The sequence below is a fragment of the Semicossyphus pulcher genome, unplaced genomic scaffold (genome assembly GCF_022749685.1).
Source record: "Semicossyphus pulcher isolate SPU_LCO1_2020_fin unplaced genomic scaffold, fSemPul1.0.p SCAF_12, whole genome shotgun sequence".
NCBI lineage: Eukaryota > Metazoa > Chordata > Actinopteri > Labriformes > Labridae > Semicossyphus > Semicossyphus pulcher.
Window position 1 is genome coordinate 13,281,034 of NW_027211626.1, and position 22,807 is coordinate 13,303,840.

The 22,807-nt window shown below is 41.1% G+C and overlaps 1 protein-coding gene across 1 annotated transcript; it reads left to right on the forward strand.

Annotated features, from left to right (window-relative positions):
- The first annotated feature begins 59 nt into the window (after positions 1 to 59).
- On the forward strand, positions 60 to 7,861 carry LOC138588745 (uncharacterized). Its single transcript, XM_069658995.1, has 2 exons — positions 60 to 147; positions 5,187 to 7,861. Exon 2 carries the CDS (start codon positions 5,273 to 5,275, stop codon positions 6,059 to 6,061), a length of 789 nt encoding a protein of 262 aa, XP_069515096.1. The 5' UTR covers positions 60 to 147; positions 5,187 to 5,272; the 3' UTR covers positions 6,062 to 7,861.
- Positions 7,862 to 22,807: the final 14,946 nt, after the last annotated feature.

The window sequence follows — 22,807 nt, forward strand, 5'->3', positions numbered from 1 at the left end:
AAAAACTTGAAGCTGAACTCTGCTTTTAGTTACAGCTTCCTCTGTGGGATACTTCCCCCATCCTGACGTCAGCTGGATGTGTGATTTTTCCTCCCCATCCCAGCCCCAAACTGACGCATTCACATATCAACTCAACAGCAACTTGAGGTGAGTTACATACAAGACAGCTGGAAAACCATCTGTTTACTAGCATTAATGATCATTTAGCCCAGCATCTAATCTATGTTTGCGTTAAGTTAACTCTTGTTAAAGGAACAGAAAGCCAAGCCTGCTGTATATTCTCATGTTACATTACATAGCTTGTGCATTCCTCTGTCTGTTATGTAATAGAAACATTCTCGCAAAACTGCTTATGATGCTGCATTAACAACTGACCAGTCATTTATTTCACTGTAGGATGTCACTTGTCATCATATTTTAACTTGTGATAACACACTTGAATGACTCAGATTGAATTTGTAGAGTTTTAACGGGGCAAACTTCAGCTCTGTCTAACAAAAAGGCTTTTATAGCCAAATATTTGAGGTCCGAGTCACCTTAGGTCCAAGTCAGTGATTCAATGTTAAGCCAAGTATGTGGTCAGAAACTCATTTTTATCTTAGTGGATGGAAACTCTACTGCCAGGACACAGAGACAAAAATATTTTCCTTGCTTATATAAGTGCGATACTTGTGAGGCAGAATTAACTATTTTTGGGCCTGAGGGATAAGCTAACAGTGGCACTCTGAATCCTTAATTTACCCTTCCTGTCCATCGTGTTACATTTCCAACCTGTTTCAAGGTGGCCATGAAAAGATACTTTCGTGTTATGTTGTCATTGTCTTTGTTTTAATGCTGGTTGACATCTTCTTCATCTGCCTTTTTGATCACAGTATCAGTTAGCATAAAAAAATACACTGTGGCTGTTGGTGGTGAAATCTATTTTCTTTCACTCCTCGCTAACACAAGAGGCAGAAGGGTGGACAACTTGTACTAGCAACTTGTACTACATCTCCTTTTTTTTTCTCAGACCTTTTGTTCTTTCTAAGCTACATTTTGCTTCAAAAGATCCATCTTACAGCCACTACTAGTGAATGGAAAATCTTGCCGATTTTGGATCAGTGCTTTAGCCTAGGATAGCTTGACTGAGTATTGGAAGGCAATGATCAAACTAATTAGTCATTAAAATGTTTCTACGTTGTTTAAACTGAATTTAACTGACATTTGGGGAGAGAACATCGATATATCCTCCTGTTAAATATAAAGCTACAGTTAGCAGCCTGTTAGCCTAGCTTAGCAGGAAGACAGGAAGCAGTCTTACTGGTTTTGTATGCCGGACAATTTCTGTGCTGGTGGCAGTATCTACCTGAATTCTCTGCTACTTTCAAACTCAAACTCCATTTTTATACTGATACAGTTGAACATTTAAAGAAAGCTTTGATACCTTCGGACATAGCCTGGCTAGCTGCTTTCCCCTGCTATCTATGCGCTAAACTGAGCTAATAGCCTGCATAGTCGTGTCTCTTATGTAGTTAGTTATTCATACTGAATAAATAAACTATTAAAAATGGGATTCAAATAGTTTTATTTTCCAAAAAAGTGAAGTCGTCTTCTTAAAACAGCCAGTCACTGCTAATTTTAGGAAATATTGTTCAAATATCAGTAAATAGTGCATTTTTGGGGGGGGGCTATTTTAACCTCGACTTGGTGCACAAGTGGGCTGCACGATAGTGCAATGGTTAGCACTGTCGCCTCACAGCTAGCAGGTTCCTAGGTCGCGGCTCGGACGAAGTGGGCCTTTCTGTGTGAAGTTTGCATGTTCTCCTCGTGCATGCGTGGATTCCCTCCGGGTACTCTGGCTTCCTCCCACAGTCCAAAGACATGCTCGTTAGGTTCATTGGTGACTCTGAAATTGCCCGTAGGTGTGAGCGTGAAAGGTTGTCTGTCTCTATGTGTCAGCCCTGTGATTGACTGGCGATCAGTCCAGGGTGTACCCCGCCTCTCACCCAATGACAGCTGGGATAGGCTCCAGCCTCCTGCAACCCTGGACAGGATAAGTGATATAAATAATGGATGGATGGTGCACAAGTGAGTATTTAAGGCAGCTTGTTGGTCTTTGTGGCATTGAGTCAAAATAAACTGCAGTGCCTGTGTTCATTGCAGTAAAGATGGCTCAATATGTGTTTTTTATATAGTTTCGCGACAACAACTGAGCTCTGTAGCATACAGAAATAATGGTTCTTTGCTTATTGTATAGTGGGATTGAATCACTGTTTATGTCATTCCATGGGATATGTTAACAATAAGAAAAATGAGGATTCACAAGATTACCGAATGCAACACTGAGCCGAGGTGGCAGGTCAGTAAGCACCATGCAGCGCAGCCATTCAATGTTCAAACCCAGTTGAAACATCATAGAGTTTCAGTGAGCAGCTGCAACAAACAAATATGGAAGACAATGTGGAATCAGAGGATGCTTTCCAACTTTAAGGGTACAATGAAATGGGAGTAACTTGATGTTAAATATACTGCTGATGATAGCTCTCTTCTGTTTAATGTCACACGAGGCCAGAGGAAGTATGTATTGGTCAGCTGAGTCCGAGCTGCAGACTGAGGCAGAAAGTCATGTTCCTCGAGTCATTCTAGTGCCAAACCAGCACATTTACCCCGACCTTATTTAGAGCCAAGATTTCGAAACAATGTTTTCCCTGGAAGCTCAAAGTGTATGTGTATCATGTATGTGTGTGTGTGTGTGTATGTGCTGGTGCATGTGAAATACAATGTGGGCTCCCTACATTGTATCCTCAACTGTAGTGCAGGAAGAACACACCCATCACAAACATGGTGACTGTGTGTGTGTGTGTGTGAGTGTGTGACAAAATACTGATCCAATGCAGCTGTCATTACGTCCACATCCCCTCTCATGACATCCTGGAAGAAAATACTAATACTCCAATAACAAGAATCTCCTGTATGAAAGATGACCTGAACGGAGAGAGGGCTGGGTGTTTTTACATGATCTTATTTTCATATAAATACTGGAGGAAAAAGTATTTAGATGCTTTACTTAAGTAAAAGAAGCAGAACCAAAATGCATAAATATTTATATAAATAAATAACACTGCATTTTGTACCATGCTTATGTATAAGTAAGGTCAGTAAAACAGGCCTGTTTTCAGCTATGATTACGTATCTTCCATCTTATCTAAAGGGAGGGAATTAAACTGTTTATTTAGCTTAAGAAGTGGAAGTTTCTCAAGCTATAAAAGAACACTTAATCCCTCAGCGTATCAGAATAAATCAAAATAGTTCAGAATTGCACGCTTGTTACTGCGCAGGAGGGTAAGAAAAAATGTAATCTGTAAAGTGAGTTCAGCTCTCAGGCTGATGAAATGGAGTAAAAAGTACAATATTAGCTCTGAGATGGTGTTGAGAACAAGTATAAAGTTGCATTTAATTGAAATACTCAAGTGAAGTACAAGTGCCTTAAATTTACACTCAAGTACAGCGCTTGAGTTAATGTGCTTATTTCTCTCAGTCATTCTGGATTTAACTATTGGATGGATTTTTTGCCTCAAACATGTCAAGAATATTATTTGACGTCAAACTGATTGTGTAACTCTCTGTCTTAAAGTACATTAAAACACAGAAAGATGGAACACGTTAACACCCTCTCCCTGGGGTAGGTCAACAGTTCTTGTTGTAAATCATAAGATGGAGCAGCTGAGGCGTGATGAGGACAAATGTGTTACCAAAAGATACAATTACAACATGAATCCACTCGCACAATAAACAACAGTGGAAGAAATATTTTTATCCTTTACTTTAAGGGGAGGGCTGCACTGTGGTTAGTGCTGGAGGAAACTAGAAGGTACCTGGTTCAAATCCTGGTTTCAACGAAGTGGGCCTTTCTGTGTGGAGTTTGCATCTCCTCGTGCATGTGTGGGTTTCCTCTTGGTACTCCGGCTTCCTCCCACAGTCCAAAGACAAGCTCGTTAGGTTCATTTGGGGACTCTAAATTGCCCGTAGGTGTGAATGTGAGCATGAAATGTTGTCTGTGTCTATGTGTCAGCTCTGTGATAGTCTAGTGATCAGTCCAGGGTGTACCCCAACTCTCACCCAATGACAGCTCGGATAGGCTCCAGCCCCCTGCGACCCTGAACAGGTTAAGTGGTATAGATGATGGATGGAATTTAAAGTTTTAAGCTCGAATCTCAAATGTCGCTACAGACACCCAGTCCATAATACTGCAAAAGCAAAGGCTTTCATCAGTGGGCCATAGTCTCAATAACCATTGTGTTACCTCATTCAGCGATAGATAGTGGCTTAACAGACATTTATTTAAATGAAGTCTTTGAGAATATTACTTTAAGAGGAATTTTTAGCCAAGCAACGCCTGAAAGTTTGCCTCGTTGTCAATAGATGAAGCATCATTACGCCTTTGGGGCCTGCCTCAAGGCTACATTAGCCGCTACTAGTATAACCCAACCGAATCTTCTACAGAGCATTCGGGGCGGCTGTGGTTCAGTGGTAGAGTTGGGCATCCTTCAATCTTAAGGTTGGCAGTTTAATCCCCGGCTGGGTGATTCTTAACCCCAAAATGGTTCCAAGGGGTATTCGAATGAGAGTGTGAAAAATCCTGATTGGCACTTTGGTATTGCAGCCTCTGCCATCAGTGTATGAATGTGTGTAAAAGCACTTTGAGCGCCATACAAGTGCATGTATAATTAGTTCTTTCCTCCGCTGGCATTAAACATCTCATGCTGTTGACAGTTACTGTGTCAACTGCAGTGCTGTATCCAAGTCCAAGACAAAGTAGTCAAACATCAGCACAAATACGTTTAAACCAAACACAGAGAGCCTGATTAACCCTGGGCAGTCTGAACAAATAATGAAAAAGTCTTCCTGTTGTCTGTGTTGGAAACAGCTGCCACACCAGGCCAAACAAAATTAACGAACGAGCAAACAGACCAGAGTTTGCTCAAACCGCATCAAACTGGTTAGCAATAAGAAACAATCTTTCATACCTTATTTACCTTCTTTCCTGATGTTCTCCCTTCCTTCTTTTAATTTATTTACTCCCTTTCTTCCTTCCATACTTGCTGAGAAAGAAAGAAATGTAAGAGAAACAAAGAGTAAAATTTAGAGACGGTTGGCTCAGGAGATGCTCCAACACGATATGTAATGTGTGTGTTCTCTTTCTACAGGCTCAGATGTGCATACCTGAACACCCCCCACACACATCCACGCAGAACATCCACACTATGCCACCTGCTCCCCTCCTCCAGCAGTGATGCCTGCCTTCAGCCCTCCTGCTCCTCTCCTCTGTGTGCTGCTGTGTGTGTCCGTAGCTCTGCAGCGCTCTGACCTGCGCCTGGCTTATGTGACCCACAACAGCTTTTCATACTACTCCTGCAGCCAAGACCCCCAACCCTGCAGCGTGTCATCCCTCACAGACTGCAGATGCAAGGACATCCAGCCCTCCACGCAGCACCGCCCGCAGCCGTCCCCCGTTTTCAGGATGAGACGTTTGACTGTTTGGTTCACGTCGCCATTAAACACAGCACGTCTGCTCAACAACTCAGAGGTGATGCACCTCACCCTGATCCACTGTGGCCCTGGAGGATCCAGAGGGACTCCCTCTTCTTTACTGGAGGGGCATTTTGCCGTGCAGCACCTGGAGAGGCTTACTGTGGTGAACATGCCGCACAAGCCAAACAAAGCCAAAAACCTGGACTCAAACAGTGACCCAAATGGAGATAATGGTGCTAACTTGGATACAAATAGATACACCAGGGACACAGACACAAACCTGGATCTGATTGCAGACATGAAGAGAGATTATCTGTCATCATCCTCGCCCCAGATCCAGGACCTCTTCCTGGGCAGGGAACTGGGAGCAGCGTACCACGAACAGGCCCGACTGGGAGTCATCCACAGCTCTGTGCTGGAGTTTGGAGCAGAAGTCAAAGCCTACACGGTCCAGACACACATAGACAACAACGGTGTGCTGCCTTTTCCTGACCTCCACCTGCCAAAACTACCAGAGACATCTGTCATATATGTCAGCTTTGTGTACTGATACCAAGTTACTCTTTAAGGGGAAAAACAGGTGGAAGACTCGCCAGTGTTCAGGACCTGCAAGCAGTCACTTTCATGCTCCTTGGGGATCCTAATGTTTTTGCACGCCTTCACATCTGATTAACACTTTTACTGAAGAATATGGTACGAGAAATGGGAGATAATGTGGATCAGTTTGCAGATTATGTTGTATTTTAAGTTGGCCTCATAAGGAATTTCTTCAATATAATATTTGGAAAGAAGAAGCCGGGAGCACCAGTTCATTATTTTGTTATCTTAAGAGCACATAGGACATGGACATCATAAATGACGAGGACTTATCTGATTGTTGTACCTAACAGAAAGACACAGTGCAGTCTCTGTCTGTTAGACCATGACTGAACCTCAGTCTGATGCATTTATCAATAAGCTTTAATAAGATGCTGCCGTTTTTAAGATGCCTTCTATGCATGCTGGCATGGAACTCCTGATCTCTGATTAACATTATACATGATTACAGGAAAGAGCCTTTTGTCCCTCTGGTCATAAAGGTTGGGTTTTCTATTTGGCTCAATGTAACAAATCTCATTTTGTCGAGATAAGGAAATAATTAACGTCCCCAGATAAGGGCATTGATTAATATTAGTTGCATGCACGACCGTTCTTGGCTTCTGTATCACATTTTACTTATACAACTTTTTAAGAGTGAACACTTGAAAAAAAGGACTGATAAACTGAGACGAAAACAAAATTTGGTTTGGAGATGTTCCAGTTGTAAACTCCAAAGTAAAGGCAAATTTTCTCACATACACAAGACCAAATACAAAACAACAAAATTAAACTTCTTGTCCAATAGCTTTAATCATTATATTCCCAAGTGGCCTAAAACTTTGAACAGCTGTTTATCAGCATGTTAAATCAAAATATGCAGACTAATGAGAGGCCCTCTGAGGGAACTAGAGCAGCCCGCCACCCCCCTCCAGCTCAAGTGTCCTTTGTTTCCAAATGTTGTTTATCCTAATTGATGGTGTTGGCCCCAAAAAGACATGAAAGTAGTTGTGTATTTGCTCTCTTTCACTCTCCATCATTAAGATTTTTACATTTGTATCAGGTCACTGAACTCATACTGAAAGTTTGGCCTATGACTGATAGTTTCCAAATGACATACTGTCCGTTTTTTATGATGACACATATGTCAGATGATATGAAAAGATGTAGCGTGTAAGGTCATCAGAGTCCTGTCAAAGTTATTTAGTTAAATTGTAAGCCACATTTTTACAGCTGTGTTCAAATTAACATTTTGAGGGCCGCTTGATCTTGATTTTTTACAATGTGGGCCTCATATTTCCATATTTTAAAAAAACATTGAGCATGTGCTGCAGCATGAACTCATCGCAGCTCTGTTCATACATTTCTACAGCTGACTCTGACCTTTGACCTCTGTGTAAAAGCAGGCAAAGACTTCTATTATCCGTGATGATGAACTATATACAGTATTAGTGGTTGTATCCGTGAAACAAGTGGTGATAAAAGTAAATGTGAAATGCATGTTTGCTTACAGAATTTAGCCACAAGATGGCAGCAGATGCATTTGCATTAGAGCGAAGGACTGAGCTGACTCTTTAAGAATCCAGTAAACGCGTGTCGTAATGCATCTCAGCACTTTAAAAGCTTGTGAGGAATTTTTTTTGTTTTTGTGTTTTTTGGATGGAGGTACCTTTTTGAGGTTTATAAAGTGTGATATTTATTTGTTTTTACTGAGATAACAATGTCATCAATTGCATTTGTTGACAAGGAAGACAGAAATAAAGGATTCACCTGTTACCAGTGGCTTGTTAATTTAAGATCATGAATTTTCACACACGCACGAACAAACAAACACAAAACACACGGCTGAGCCCCTTGTTCCCCCTCTCCAGATATACATATATTTTATCACATAGATTTGTAATAAAAACGCGTTTAAGGAATAATAACTGTGTCATGTAGCCTACAGGCAACATACTTACATTTTTGAAATATTAAAAAACTAAGTATCATCGTATTTTTAATTTACGTAATGACGTTTCAGTGACGGAAATGATGATGACCGTTGAACTTCCTGCTTGTACATACGATTGGTTTGGTTGTTGAGCGTATTGGACAACGTAAACAAACGTTACTCTCAACGTTTCTAGGCTATGAGTTAAATAAAGTGACAGATCCATTCGGTGAAATACTAAAAGTTTGTGCTAACCAGCTGATTGTAGACCGTGTTGCTTTTGTCATCGATAAAATAAAGAAAGGTGGATGATGGCGGCGCAGATCACAGACAGCTAATTCCAGCTATGCGGATGCTAATTGCTAACGTAGTGGAGTGTTTCTACAAAAGGAAGTGTATGAAGATGAGGAGGAGGAAGAGGACTGTCTGAACGTTTGAACTGTAGGTAAGTGTCGTGAACTGAACATGAGCTAATTCTGTCTTGAGTTGTATGCCTCGGGCTATCGTTAGCTGCTTGCTAGCTCGCTGGAGTTGTGTATCCCTGTCTCTTTAAAACTGTAGGATAAAAGATGAACCTGCTTTACAATGATGTCATTCAACCCTAACACTGCTACAGTCTTTCTTGCTCACAGTTGAGGTACTTTATAAATCCACAGATACATTTTGTGGTGACTTTGAGGTGTTTGCATTTGTGTTGCTTAATAGTAGGCCTAATGTGGGCAATTAATTGTGCTAGCGTTGTACTTTATCTGAAATAATTGAACGTCGTTTCGCTTTACGAACATTATTTGTTATAGTTTGTTTTGTGGAAACTTATAAGCACCTGCTGCAACATACCCCCTAAAGTCACCTTTTAGAAGTTTGTTTACTCTTTTTTAATCTAATATGCTGATTATTTTGAGGTACAGCTGGATTTAACTCCCTTTCAAGACGCTGCACGCGCACATACATGTTTTGCACGTGCAGGTTTTGTACGCGTGTTGTTCAGTGTGTGTGCGCTGACACCTGCCAGAGAGCTGCTGCTTATTTGCATGATAAACATGCTGTGGCCCATCTTGTTCAGCGCCTTGTGAATGCAAACTGATGTCGCCTGTTGATCCTGCACCTGAGAGGTCAGCAGCAGCACCCGGCACATACCGAGGGCAATTACCGGAGAAATCACCGGTGGTGGTGGCGATTATAGCCAGAAGGCTGGGCCGCTCTTATTATGAAAATAAGGACTAAAAGGTCGGTGTGAACCATGTCTTCCACTCTGGATACTCTAAAGACAAACTACCGCCTGTAAAAACAAATCAATTACATGTTCAGTCTGCTCCTCATGATGTATAGACCTCTCTGAATGCACACTGTAAATATTTATGTCAGTCTAAAAAGCCGGACAGGCCGAGACTAAACCGGATTGATTTTGGGTGGGCTCTCCCTCCTCTGCCCCCCTCCAGCAGAGTCTTTAACCACGCTGCCGCCGTCTCCTCACCGGCAGTTTAGCAGTAAAACATTTTTATAATCAGACGTTATTGTTCGCAGCCTCCTTGTGGGAGATGCGCCCATGTTCATTTTTTAAAAGGGCAAATCAGCCATAATTCAGTTTATAAACTGCAGCGCGCAGGGGAGAAATGCCTGGATGAATATTCATTAGAGTCCGCCCGAACTGCCACGCTCCGTGATTCATTGGGCATATGTAAATATCACTCACTTTAATTGCCCCCTAAACTGACTCAACATAATGTTGTCATTAGCAAATTATTACTTATTTGTGATACTAATGGTACGGTATGGCGCGCAGTGCTGGAGCTGCACATATATGATTGCAATTACAGCTCTTTTTATTCACAGGAGGACTGAGGAATCTGATGGATCTGCTTTGTGCGTGCGTGCGTGCGTGTATGTCTGTGTGCGTGTGTGTGTGGCTAAGGTGCCAACAATTAATTTCACTGACACATGCACAGAAGATTTGAGTCGATCTAGCCATTAGACACTAACACATCTCACACACACTAAATGACTGAAATCGGTTTAATGGAAAATTTCAATTTATTTTTGATTTACTTTTATGTGAAATTATCTTCCCTTAAATTCTAAGGCCTAACTTATGTTTCAAGCAATTCTATCAGACTTGCGTTGAATATAATTAATAAGAAAAGCAATTAAAAATACAGTCGACTTTATACTTTATAACAGAAATATGTTTGTATGTTAAAGCTCACCAGGATGGATTTTTAAAAAAAGCAGTGCTTATTATTATGCTATCATTAAAAGCATAAGACAATGTTTTAACATGATAATAAAGGCCAACATTTGAAAATGTTCTTCTTCAATGACAGTGAATATAATGACAGATTTTGAACTGTGCTGATTAATGTCTTAATTATTCAGAAATGGATGTTTAGCCGCAATCCTTTAAAAGTGCAATTAAATAAAATGTAACTGGAATCGGCATAAAAAACCTTATTGGTTAAAACCTTGGTCGTATGATTTAAATTACTTTCAAAGAGGAACAGTCAACACTTTGATCATGCAGAAAATTCTTTGGTTATTTCAAAGTTGCAGCTCAACTTATATCTTTAATGTTTCATCAGACATTATGGCACATTTCAAAAGGAAAAACTATCTTGCAAATGTTTTACTCAATTTTACTGGCCTGAAATGGCTTAATTCAAACATGTAGAGGGATACTTTTAGCAAGTTGTGAACAGGTAACAAAAGAAAAGTTCACTAAAAGACAATGTTGTCAGAATTTGATAAATTTATGTTAATTTGAAGAAAAACAGACGGGGATTAATGACACTTTTGGGGATTCGGATTTATTCATTTAGAAACAATTTTCTTAGCATCAAATTTACAACATTTCCCTAAATTTAAACTCGCTATGACTCATATTTGAACCAGAGGCTCTGCATTATTTAAAATGTTTTTTTATTTTAAAGTAATCCCTCCCTGCTTGTCACAGTTTGCACAACACCACACAGTTTGGATTTGTTTTATAGAGGCAGCAGCAGTTTGAAACAACCACCATGACAAAACAGGCCCACAAAACAGAGGGAGAGAGAGCGAAGGACAGGCAGAGACAAATAATGGTGTGTGTGTGTGTGTGTATGCGCGTGTGTGTGTATGCGCGTGAGTTTGTGTGCATCTGTGAGAGAGTGTGAGGGAGCTAATAAAGTAATGTGATGGATGATCTCCTTTCTCCCAGAGGGACCAGCACCATGTAAATTGGCCCACACAATGCATTATGGATAAGGCAGTTGAGATTATAGCTTGTTAATGTGTCCCTCCCTCGTCCCCTCCCTCTCCTTTCTCTCTCTCTCTCTTTCTCTCCCTCTCTCTCTCTCTCTCCATCCCTCTGCTTCGGCTCAGGCACTGACATGGTCACCTCATTGTAGGGCCGTGTGGGTCTTTTAGGTGCAGATGGAGAGGGAGAGGAGCTGTACTGCAGCGATCTGCCAGACTTAGTGGAGCAAGTTTGTGTGTGTGTGTGTACTGTATATCTTATATTACTGACATTGTGGGGACTAAGGTTTATATACAGAGTGACATTATGGGGATCGGTCCCCACTAGGAAAACTGCAGTATTTCAGCTGTCCTTTTAAATGACAAAAACAAGTTTGTGTGTGTGTGCGTGAGATTCTGAGCCAGCCATGAAGCAGCCAGCAGAGACAGTCCGTCGACAGGGGCCAGGGCTGTGGACATATGTCTCCTCCCTCCCTCATCCCCCCGCCTGCCCCCCCTTAGTCCTCCTAAGAGGGTGCCAACCCCCTGCAACCTCCCTCCGTCCCTCTTTAACTCCCCCATCCTCCCACAACCCCCGCCCCCCTCCAGCCCTCCCACCACCTTGCAGGCCTGTCCAGGGACCTGTCAGGCCATCTGTTGAAGCAGGACCAGAGGAGGAAATGCTACTGTAGTGAGGCTATGTGGCTAGCCTGTCTGTCGCTAACTAGCAGGAGGATTTCGTGTGTGTGTGTGTGTGTGTGTGTGTGTGTGTGTGTGTCAGGGCATCCCACTCTAGCATAATTGTCCAACAAAAACAAATTGTGTATTTTTGTAGACTTTTATCATCATAGCTTGGTCGTAAAGTAACACACCATTAAAAATGAGGCTAAATAAGTTATTAATGAGAGGAGCACATTATCCATAACATATACATGAAAAGTTTTACATATTAGCATTTAAGCATCAACCTCAATTCAACACAATCACAGTTTTTTTTGTACAATCCAGCCCCTTTCAGACCCTCGCCCTTTCACGTCTTTAACATGGGCAGTTTTATATTGAAGTAATGTGGGTGTCAGACGAAGCGATTAACTGCACACTGCCTTTGTTTACATTTTACAGGGAAAAAATCTTGAAGAAAGCAGGACAAAAATGTTCGTTAAAAACCACCACTTAAGCATGTACAGGACAGAATCAGCGAAGACATAAGAGGCATGGCTTTGTCCACAGGGGGCGCCAAAATCAACACAAACCGAAAGATCCTCACAGCAGCTTTAAAAGCCCAACTTGCAGCATCTTCTACAATTAGCCTATTTAACTTCATGTAGTAAATAAGATCAATGTTGAATGAATATTTTTTTTAAATTCATTATCCCCTCGTGGTTCGGCCGGAGCAGAAGAAATATCAGTTTCTCCCTGCAATTGAAATGTTTATTCTTGCCGACTGATGAATGAATAGTAAGCACAGGGAATTTAATATTTAGCCTCCTGTCATTTACCATAGTACTGCATGTCAGCAGAATTGGATAATCTAATCATTTAAATGATGAAATAGTAATGCAGTTATAAACAAGCTGCTTAAATTCTGTCCTCATTGTGAGATTTAAGGACAGTCTGAAAACGTAGCACTATCACAAGCTTTGTGAGTAAAAGCAAAAACAAAGAGAAAAAGATTCAGCTAACATTTAGAAAGGGATCAAAAAAGATGTTCAGCAGTATTTTATCCCTGATGCATTACCACGTGACATAATTAAGGGAACACATTTATTCCATGGTGGCTCAGGTCAGACAACACTTTCATAATGCTTTAATGTTTAGTTCAAGTGAGTAGCCGATCTTCAAACTTTTGTCTTGCTTTGGAAAACAGGCAGCAGGGCTTTAAAACGTATGCAATTAACTGGCCAACAACATTTAAAAGCAGCTGTATGGTTCTTAAAGGAGTCAATAAACAAGAGCACAGGAACCAGCAGGAAAAAACGGCTGAATGATCCCACCGAGAGCTCGACACCTGCACACACTCAGCTCACCGAAACAGCTGCTGTGATACGCTGCGATGTCTTTCCCTCATTTAGGAGATCTGCTCCGATGATCTTTGCTTATTCTGTGTGCATTTTGTGTGCAACCTTACTGATCAATCTGCGAGTTGTATTGCATCTGTAAAATGTCCTCAAATTCTGTCTTTTCTTTGACAAAGACTTTTAATGTTCAAGGATGTAAATGAGAGGAAAGCAACACATATTCACATTTTTAGAAGCTGTAACCAGATGTTCTGCATGCTTGCTTTATCATTTACAGGGAAAATTAATTCAAAAGTCTGAGTTTTTCAGGGCCAGGGCAGATTTGTCACATGAAGCAGTTGTTAAGGGTTTTAATAGGGGTTTAAAAAATGCAGCGTGTTCCCGACTCGCTAAGTCTTATTCGGGCAAACTAGACTATGCCAAGCGAGCTTAGCGAGTCGTAGTGGCTGTGTGTGTGTGTGTTTGCAGGACCCTCCGCGGCCGTGTGTGTGGGTGGTTGCCTCCACCCATTAGAACGGGTCATCTCTCTCTCATGGAAAGTTTTCACGGCTGTGGAGCGGATTAGGAGCAGGGAGAGAGAGGAGGAGGAGGAGGAGGAGAGAGAGGAGGAGAGAGAGATTACTGGGCATGCTGGATGGAGAAAGGAGAGAGTGACAAAAAGAGAGCATTAGCATCTACACTTGAGCATTTGTTTGTGGTATGTAGCTGACACTCATCCGGAGTGCCCGGGTTTACAGTGAGAACAAATGGTGGAGCAAGTGAACGCTGGTATCTCATCACGAGTGGAGTTTTGAACAAAGAGGAGAGGAGAGGAGGTCTGAGGAGGAGAGACGGGAGAATGTTGGGTTAAAGAGAGACGATCCTTACACGATTATAATTAGATATTAACACAATACTATTCCACTTTAAAAGAGTGGAAATAAGATTGTTGTTTCCACCAAACTGTCTGGGTAATTCTACGAAAATTAACAGTAGCTGTTTGACCAAAAGATGGGTCTCAAGCAGCTTTTGGGTACTTTGGTGGCCCCTGTAGCTTAAAGCAATAAGCCTGCTGTCTGTAGCCGCTTTCCCACCGGTCAAAAAGCCCACTAACACCTGCCAACAGATTGCTTTTTTGCTTAATGGGAAAGGCTACAATCGGCATTCAGACCCAGGTCAAATGACTCTGCAGTAGACCCGGGTAATTATTGTTTTGGCCCCCGATCTGCAGTAATGGGAACACAAAACCCGGGTTGACACGCTGTCCTAGCAGCACTCGAACATGGTTCTAAATTTGTCGGCACCGAGTTTGATAAACAGATTGAATGAGATATAGATACAAGAAAGACCTAACCACCGTAACATATTCACTGTTTACTAACCCTGTTTCGGGCACATTTGTGACGTCAGACGGTGACGCAGCAGAAAAGAGACCGAAAGGAGTAAACTCCACTGGCAATGGGAATAGAGACAATCAGCATTTATAAGTGGGTCCTCCACGGCACCTCTGCGCTGCGAACAGTCTGTTCGTGTGGCCGCAGCGTTAACCAGCGCCGAGACGAGGTTCCGCTAATAACGGGATCACATTTACTGAAAAGCAGCCTCGCGTAACTGCGCGTCTGCCTCAATCATCCTGCCGACATTATATATGATGGCTGCAGCGTCGCGCGCATGTTTATGCAAGGGGACACACAGAATTTGCATGCACAGGTTTCTGTGTGCTCTGCAGAAGAGCTGCACTAATGTGATGTCAGTCGGACTTCTTCTGTAGATAAGTTTTGGAAAACAAGAAACTGGGGAGTGTTCGTCTACCTTTGTGTACAAAAACCAAAACTTTTGTGTTTATTCCGGAATTGACGGTATTGCTAAGTCCATGTCGTTGCAGAACGTGACACCGGTGACAGTATTGAACTGGTATACTGCCCACTCCTAGTCCCTTGTTATGTAATGTCATCATTATAAATAGCCAACAGTGAGATACAGGCTATGTCGAAAGGAAGGCCAAAATAAAAGGTTGCGTTATAAGCCAGTTTTTTAAATGTCCACTGTGACCTCCATATAACTGTATGCAGCCCCTTCTCACTTAAGACAGGCGTTACAATCTTCTTCCTGATGGTCTTGTTTGCTTTTGTACGTCATGTAGAGGCACCAGCATCAAATTGTGACTACTTTATAACCAATTGAAAAGAGACGGTTACAAATAATATCCACCTTTAAGGTTAGCCCTGATTTCTTGTGCCATGACCTGAAAGTCAGCAAGTTATCACTAACTGGTTAGTAGGCCTGAACAATATGTGAACACCCTGCAATGTGCGATTATTTTGTTCAATATTGCGATAAAGATATGATATGCGATAAACAAATATTAAAGAGTTTCTATGTCTATCTGCTGCTCTGCATGTTTTACACAATATCTGTTTTTGCAACGTGTCCTTCCTGAATTCAAAATAAATCCAGAAAGCTGTTTTTTGTTTTCACCACTATATTGACACCAACTGATCTGAGCTAATAGCTAGCTCGGGCTGCATCTGATTGCATCAAAGTGGTGTGAAAGCATGGCCATTATACACAGGACTCAATCCAATGTATCCTAAAATTTGTGCTAATGCTAACGGCTTTTTTTATAATTGCGATAAATTGGGATGCATTGCACAGCCCTACTCTTTAGCCACCTTAACAACATGCTAACTGTAGCTGAACGAGATGGACAGGTAGGCTGACCGCATGAAAACAGGTCGATTTGGTAGTGTTGGCTGATGGGCGATGCCACACACAGTGAATCTACAAACTTTGTTTATGTCATAGTTTACTGTAGGATTATTTTAGCCGTTGTGATTAACTTAAATTTAAAGTTAACCCTCAGTTCAGCTCGTGTTGTACTCGTATGTTTTAGCAAACCTACAGTTCTCTAACAAACTTTCTCAGTTCTTAGCACACATCAAATAACACCTGTCAACATGCCTCATCACACAGTCAGTGTAATAAAACGTGACAAAACAGACTGCCTAAAAGTGTCATCGGCCCCATCTCATATCCATAATGAATGGCTGCTGTGATATTCAGAGAAGCTTTTACGAGAATGTATTATTTTCTTTATGGAATATTTACTTCACATCTTCTGAATGGAGCCTGAAGGTGATTAAGACTTAAAGTGAACCAAACATTAAACCAGACAAAGTTTCTCATTTACAATTAGAGTTTGAACTATAGTCTTAACTGCTGTTTCTCCCGTTCTCACACACTCACACACACACACACACACACACAAGGAGCTCCAGCCGCCAGTTGGTCTTAAAGAGGCAAATTCCTCCGCAGCATTTTCTCAACATCGTAAAGCGTCTGCTGTTAAAGCGATGTTTTTTCAATCCGTCTGCTCTCCCTGACATTTCCAGATAACGTTGGCATTAGCTTGATTTGGGGGAATTTGCGCACCATATGCTGCTGTTTCAAACACCTACATTTAGGCCGGCTATGGCTCCGCATTCCCTAATAGCAGCATCATCGGAGCTTGTTTATCTAATGTGCCTGTTAATGTTATTTATTGGGAGTCTGCCCGCTTTCCAGTTCCTCCATGCATGCTAAGAAGACAGACATAAGATATGCAAATGCTAACGTCGGCCTAACTTCACGGCAGTAAAACAGAGCATTTGCATTTGATGTAGCACATAATAAACTGGTTATTAGCATTTTAAATGCGTCAAACAAACTTGAAAAATGTGGCCTGTGCTGGTGTGGTTTTTATTATTGCTGCGTGCAGTCAAAACACACATACACATGCCACACGTGCCTTCACACACGTACAGAAAAGTGTGCATGAGCAGACGCATAAATATAAAACTGCTGCACACAGGAGCAAACTGATGTGGCAGAGCAAAGAGTCACAGGACAGATGATGTGTTTGATGAAGTTGTGTCTTTCTCTCTCTCATGCCATAAACTTCTCTCACAGCATTAAAATATGCAAACGATCATTTCATCGACGATTCATCTCTCCAGCCCCAGAAAAGAAGGTCTGGTTTAACGGTTGACAAGCAACGGCGATGAACAATCTGAGTTAACAGTAGCTGCTGTTGTCTCTGCACCACGCGGCCCGCTGATGATTCATTAACGGGCCTCCAGTGAGAGGAGGGCTGACCTTTTAAAACAGATGAAACACAAGGTCAACCACTGAAACACTGATTCAAGAGAGTTCAAGACACTTGCATGAATTGCTCCATAGAAAAGAGAGTCGAAGCTCATTTTTACTACATTTGATTTCAGACACAAATGGAGTTAATTACGCAGCGATGTGTGCATTATTTCATCCAAAACTTTGAGCATCATTTTATACATCTTCTTGGTACAAAAAAAAGTGATAGCAAAAGTTTAAGTTGCAGTTTTTTAAAGGTTGTAATGTTTCGGGAAAGTTGTGGTGTCAATATAAAGTTTTTTGAGTTAGACTTAGCAAATAACTCATAACGTACATAAAACCTGCGACCTTTTGTCATTCAGACTTCAGTTCAGGGACAAAAAATGGCGGCAGACAAAAACATCTGATCGGTGTGGAGGGAAAAGGAAATTAAGCCTGCACAAACAACAATGTTAAGCATGTTTTTCACATGCTTTTCCATCATTTGATGTTTGACTGCCTCTCTTTTTGTTACGCACTAGTGATGAGTCATGATTTTTGAATATTCTAATATTCATTAATTTATTAAAAAATCGAGGAGTTCATTCAAATATTACCTCATCTTAAAAATATATTCTTTCCATTGTTGTTAGCGGTGCTTGGTCTTAATGCGGTACAACCACCAAACGATGTCTGTAGCGCATCTGAAAGCTGTTTGCTAGCCGCCATTAAATAACAAAAGAAGGAGACAGCGTTAGCGCCAGGTGCCGGTGAACGGTAGAAAATTCAGAGACCTCTGCAGCCGCCAAAGATTTTGTTGAACTGCTTTGCAAAATAAAAGATAAATGAAAGTGAAAACTTTGCCAGGTAAAAGTTGCATTTAATAAGTCTGTAACAACTATGCACAGCATGGACTGCTTAACACGTTTAGATTTAGTGGTATTAATTTGTCTGTTTTGATCGTTTCGACAAGCAACATGGACAAATTCAAAATGCAAGTTTTTTTTGGCAACTTTGTAAAACATACAGCTCATGATGAATTGTCAACAGAGCAGACACATGTATAGGGAGAGAGAGAGAGAGAAGGGGGAGGGTCTTCGAATAATACTCAAATACAGTAGTTCTCAGTGCATATTGAAGAGTATTTACGCACCTTGTTGTGCACTCTTCCTCTTAAATGGCACCTGAATAGAGAATCATTGCCTCTAGCAGCGATATTCATTAAACCAGAGGTGGATGAAAAAGCTCATTAATTGCACTGTAGTTGTTTTTCTGGAAAGCTGGTATACATTTTTGTTTCGTTTGGGTGGATACTGTAGGAATAGCACCCTTTTCCTAACGGAGGGTTCTCTCCTCTTCTTGTCTGTGATTAAAATTGACCCATAGTTTTGACTTAAATAATGAAACTGCATGGATGGTTCATGTGTTATCGCCCCTGTTAGTGAGGAAAATCTCAGACTGAGTGAGGGAGGGAGGGCGAGCACAGAGCGCAGGAGGAGAGCAGTCTGAATTGGTTTTTCATTAGCAGTTAATGATGTGATAATCTCTCTAACAGTAACCAAGCCTGCACCCTGCAGCCTGCAATACTCCGCTAATGGAGTGTGTGTGTGTGTGTGTGTGTGTGTGCAGTCCCACTTACACATGATTGTAAGAGAGGTCTGTATATGTAAATGTGCATGCTTACAACCTGTGTGTGACAATGTTTTACATTATTATTAAGATAGATGGATATTAGTCACACACACACACACACACACACACACACACACACACACACGCACAGATAGACACAAGCATGTCCACAAGCCAGACCTGATCCAAACTTTCCTCTCTACATGTAACCCCACTCATCCGCTCTCACCCCATCACACCAGCTTAAACCCTACATGTTAATCTCTCTCCTTCTCCCTCTCTTTCTCTCAAACACACAAACATACTCGCTTTCATTCTCCGCTTGCAGAGACCCTCGCTTCATTTTCTGGTCATGTGAACCCATTGCGAGGGGGCGAAGCGGACACAAAGTGACACAGGGAGCAGTGCGGGGGGAGGAGTGGTGGTGGAGGGGGCGGCGAGGCCGGAGCTGCAGCCTGAAAGGAGGCGTTGGGAGGTGTCCTGATTGTCCCACGCTGAATGGGACAGTTAAAAGGAGAACCTTGTTGCAAAAGCTGATGGGCCGGCCCAGAGGCTGGTTAAGTGCTGGTGGTTTGTGTAACTCTGTGTGTGTGTGTGTCTTTGTGTGCTTGTGTCTGTGTGAGTTTGATGAGGAGGAGGAGGATGACTGATGACCGAGGTGAAAATAGACTGATACCACTCTCACATCTAATATGAAGCTGAACAGCCAGCAGACAGTTAGCATAGATTAGCTTTAAGACTGGAAACAGGGGCAAGCAGCTAGCATCTTTTTTAGCTATTTCTCATGGTTTAATGTCTTTGGGTCTTTCTAAAAAATATTCTAATTGAACAAATAATAAAACTTAACCATAATTAGACTTTGCTATGTCAGGTGTCACATGCCAATAAAGTCAAATACTCCTCCTCATATATAAAACAGGTGGAAATTGCTACCTGGATCAGTCCAAAGGTAACAAAACACTCCTACCAGCATCTCTATAGCTAGTTTGTCATATAATATCCAATGTTTTACAGATAGTTTTGTACTAGACTTCTTTTTTTTTTTGCCAAACCCAGCAAGTTACATTTTTGATGAGTCTTTTTGAAGGTGCTGTGGGTGATATTTCAAAATACAATGGCAGCAAGCCCATAAACTTCATACCCGGAAGACAATTTATGCAATTGCAGTACCTTCATATGTGCATTGGCATCATGTAGCCAAAAGATTCTTTCAAAAAAGGGGGTTTTGGGACCCCGAGACCAAATAGTCTAGAATTGGGAGTGGTCGTTACCATCTCGTGATGGCCCAAGGTATAGGCTAACAGAAAATGATAGTGGAAAAAAAGGCAGCAAAAAAAACCCTGTTGTTTTTTTTGTACAGCTAAAAAAAAGAGCAAGAAATAACATGTTAATGTGTGAGCTTAAGAGGTCTTGGTACTGGTGTTTTTTAATAGTGTTTACCTTTGTCCAGAAGATATGTTTCCCTGTTTTCCATCATTGTGTTAAGCTAGGTAAGCTAACAGGCCAAACAGACATGGAAGTGACATTCTTCTTCATCTTATCATCTAAATTTGCCAAAATTAAATGGATATCATAGCATGATCAGCGAGCTGAAAAAAATGGTGCAAGTACTCAGCCATTGCGCTATTCATGAGTAACAAACATAGTTTTTTAGCCAAACAATTTTTCCCGACATACAGTTAGCTTCTTTTTTACCAAGATGTGCTGTAAGTGATGTTAGCCACAGTAGCTGGTGGCTCTGGAAAGCTTCCCTTTGCATGTTAGCATTGCAGCAGCAACTTTGGCGTCAGTTCGCTAACCAACAACCTAGCTAACGTTTATTATCTTACTTCCTGTGTCATTAGTCAAGCATGTGACACAACATAGTATATGTCTGTACTACTTTTAAAAAAGCAGTTTTAAAGCCGGAATCTTCTGAACAATATTTAACATTTTTTCTCCAACTCTGGATTTGACTGGACTTTCAAAACACAAATCTAAAACAAAATTATGACTTTTCACACACTAGTTAAAATTTCACTTAAAAAAAAAAAAGAAGCACAATCAAGAAAAACACATCTCGCGCTGTTGTGCATCCAGATGAAAAATCCCAGACAGGAAACTTCACTGCTTGTTTGATAAAGCTCATCATCAACATGCTTCAGAAAGCTTTCAGATGTTAAATTTGTATCAGAGCGTGTTCAGACAGAGAGAAATAAGAACATGAAGGTATGTTTCTTCATTACTGAAATGTTAATTTGACTTGTTTTTGCCTAATTAACGCCAATGTCTTCCAAGAACAAAACAGCCCCACAAATATTAATTAGGACCTCAATATTCATGTTGGCGGAGATGGTTGTGAGGTCTGTAATTAACGAGCTTTTAATTGTTTGATCGTCTCCTTAATTAAAGGCTTGCTATAATTTGAAGGTTTGTTTACGTCTCAGAAAACGGGAATAAGAAAGACAGAAATCTTATTGATATAAGACCGAAAAATTCTGCTTTTAAAAGTTATCCAAACATTTCTGAGAGGTGCGGAACATTATTTTCACTTTTTATATATTAAGCTTGATTAAAATAAAACAAAAAAAACCCTCTGAACAACTTTTGATGGGGGCCTGCGGGCTTTGCTTGTCTTCACTCTCAGATCTCGACGTGTTCCTGTCTTCCATCTGCCGTTCGAATGCTCCAACCTTTGTGGATCTCTTTCTGTGAAACTTCAAACTGTGGTTTGATGGCCTCTTTGATGGGAAAATGAAAGGAGTATAGATCCGGAGTTACACGTTCACTTGGTATCATATACTGCAGGCCCGACCGGTACTCGGTTGACACTTCTGAGTGTTAGTATAAAACTGATTTACCTTTGAGATACCTTTCAGCTCAGATATTATATAAAATAACTTTATGTGTATTGTGTGATATTTAAATTTCAACATACTGAACAACACACATTTGGTCATTTAGCGTGTTTCTCATCCCCAGGTTTGTTATGTAAGAGAGTCTGTATTGACTTGGCCTTTAGCCTGGCCTTTTCTCAGGTGGCTTTATATATTTTCTCTTTCATATCTATTGTCCATGCATCTCATTTCGCTTCCTGTGATCTTGTGATCAACATGTACCAATAACACAGTAAACAGATGTCTTCCATGGGTTTTTCAGTTACTGGAGTCAACAGAAAGTGTCCAGATCAGCTCAGGTTCAAGAAAACCTCTGGCCAAAAGGGCTGCGTTGCGTTCACTGCAATGATTGAATAAACCACCAACTTCGTCTCACAACCATTCTTCAAAGCTGTGCTTTCCCCGACTGCAAATGTTAGTCACCAGTTAGAAGCCAGGATCACGATAACTGAGTCAACCTAAAGAAACCAGATTTTAACAACTGCAGGTTGACGGACCAACGTTCAAAATGTTACAGCAAATATCAGTGAATGTTTAATTTATCATTCTTCCATATCTTTGATGCTAGCAACGGTAAAGTTTTATTTATCATGCTAGCCGATCAACGCGCTTGCTGCTGGGGTAAAGTTTTAATTCATCATCCTAGCCGATCGTTTGTGCTAGCTGGGCTAAAGTTTTATTTATTATGCTAACATATCTTAAGTGCTAGCTCAGCCTAAGTTTTAATTTATAATGCGCGCCAATTTTTGGAGCTAGCTGGGGTAAAGTTTTAATTCATAGTGCTAGCATATTTTTGTTGCTAGCTGGGCTAAAGTTCTTTTTATCATGCAAGCCAGTCTTTGGTGCTAGCTGGGCTAAAGTTTGAATTCATTATGCTAACATATCTTTGGTGCTAGCTCAGCCAAAGTTTTTTTTATTATGCTAGCCAATCTTTGTTGCTAGCTGGGCTAAAGTTTTAATTTATCATG

Bases quoted from the DNA above. Each gene is read 5' to 3' on its own strand.
- LOC138588745 (XM_069658995.1), top strand. From the start codon at position 5,273: ATGCCTGCCTTCAGCCCTCCTGCTCCTCTCCTCTGTGTGCTGCTGTGT.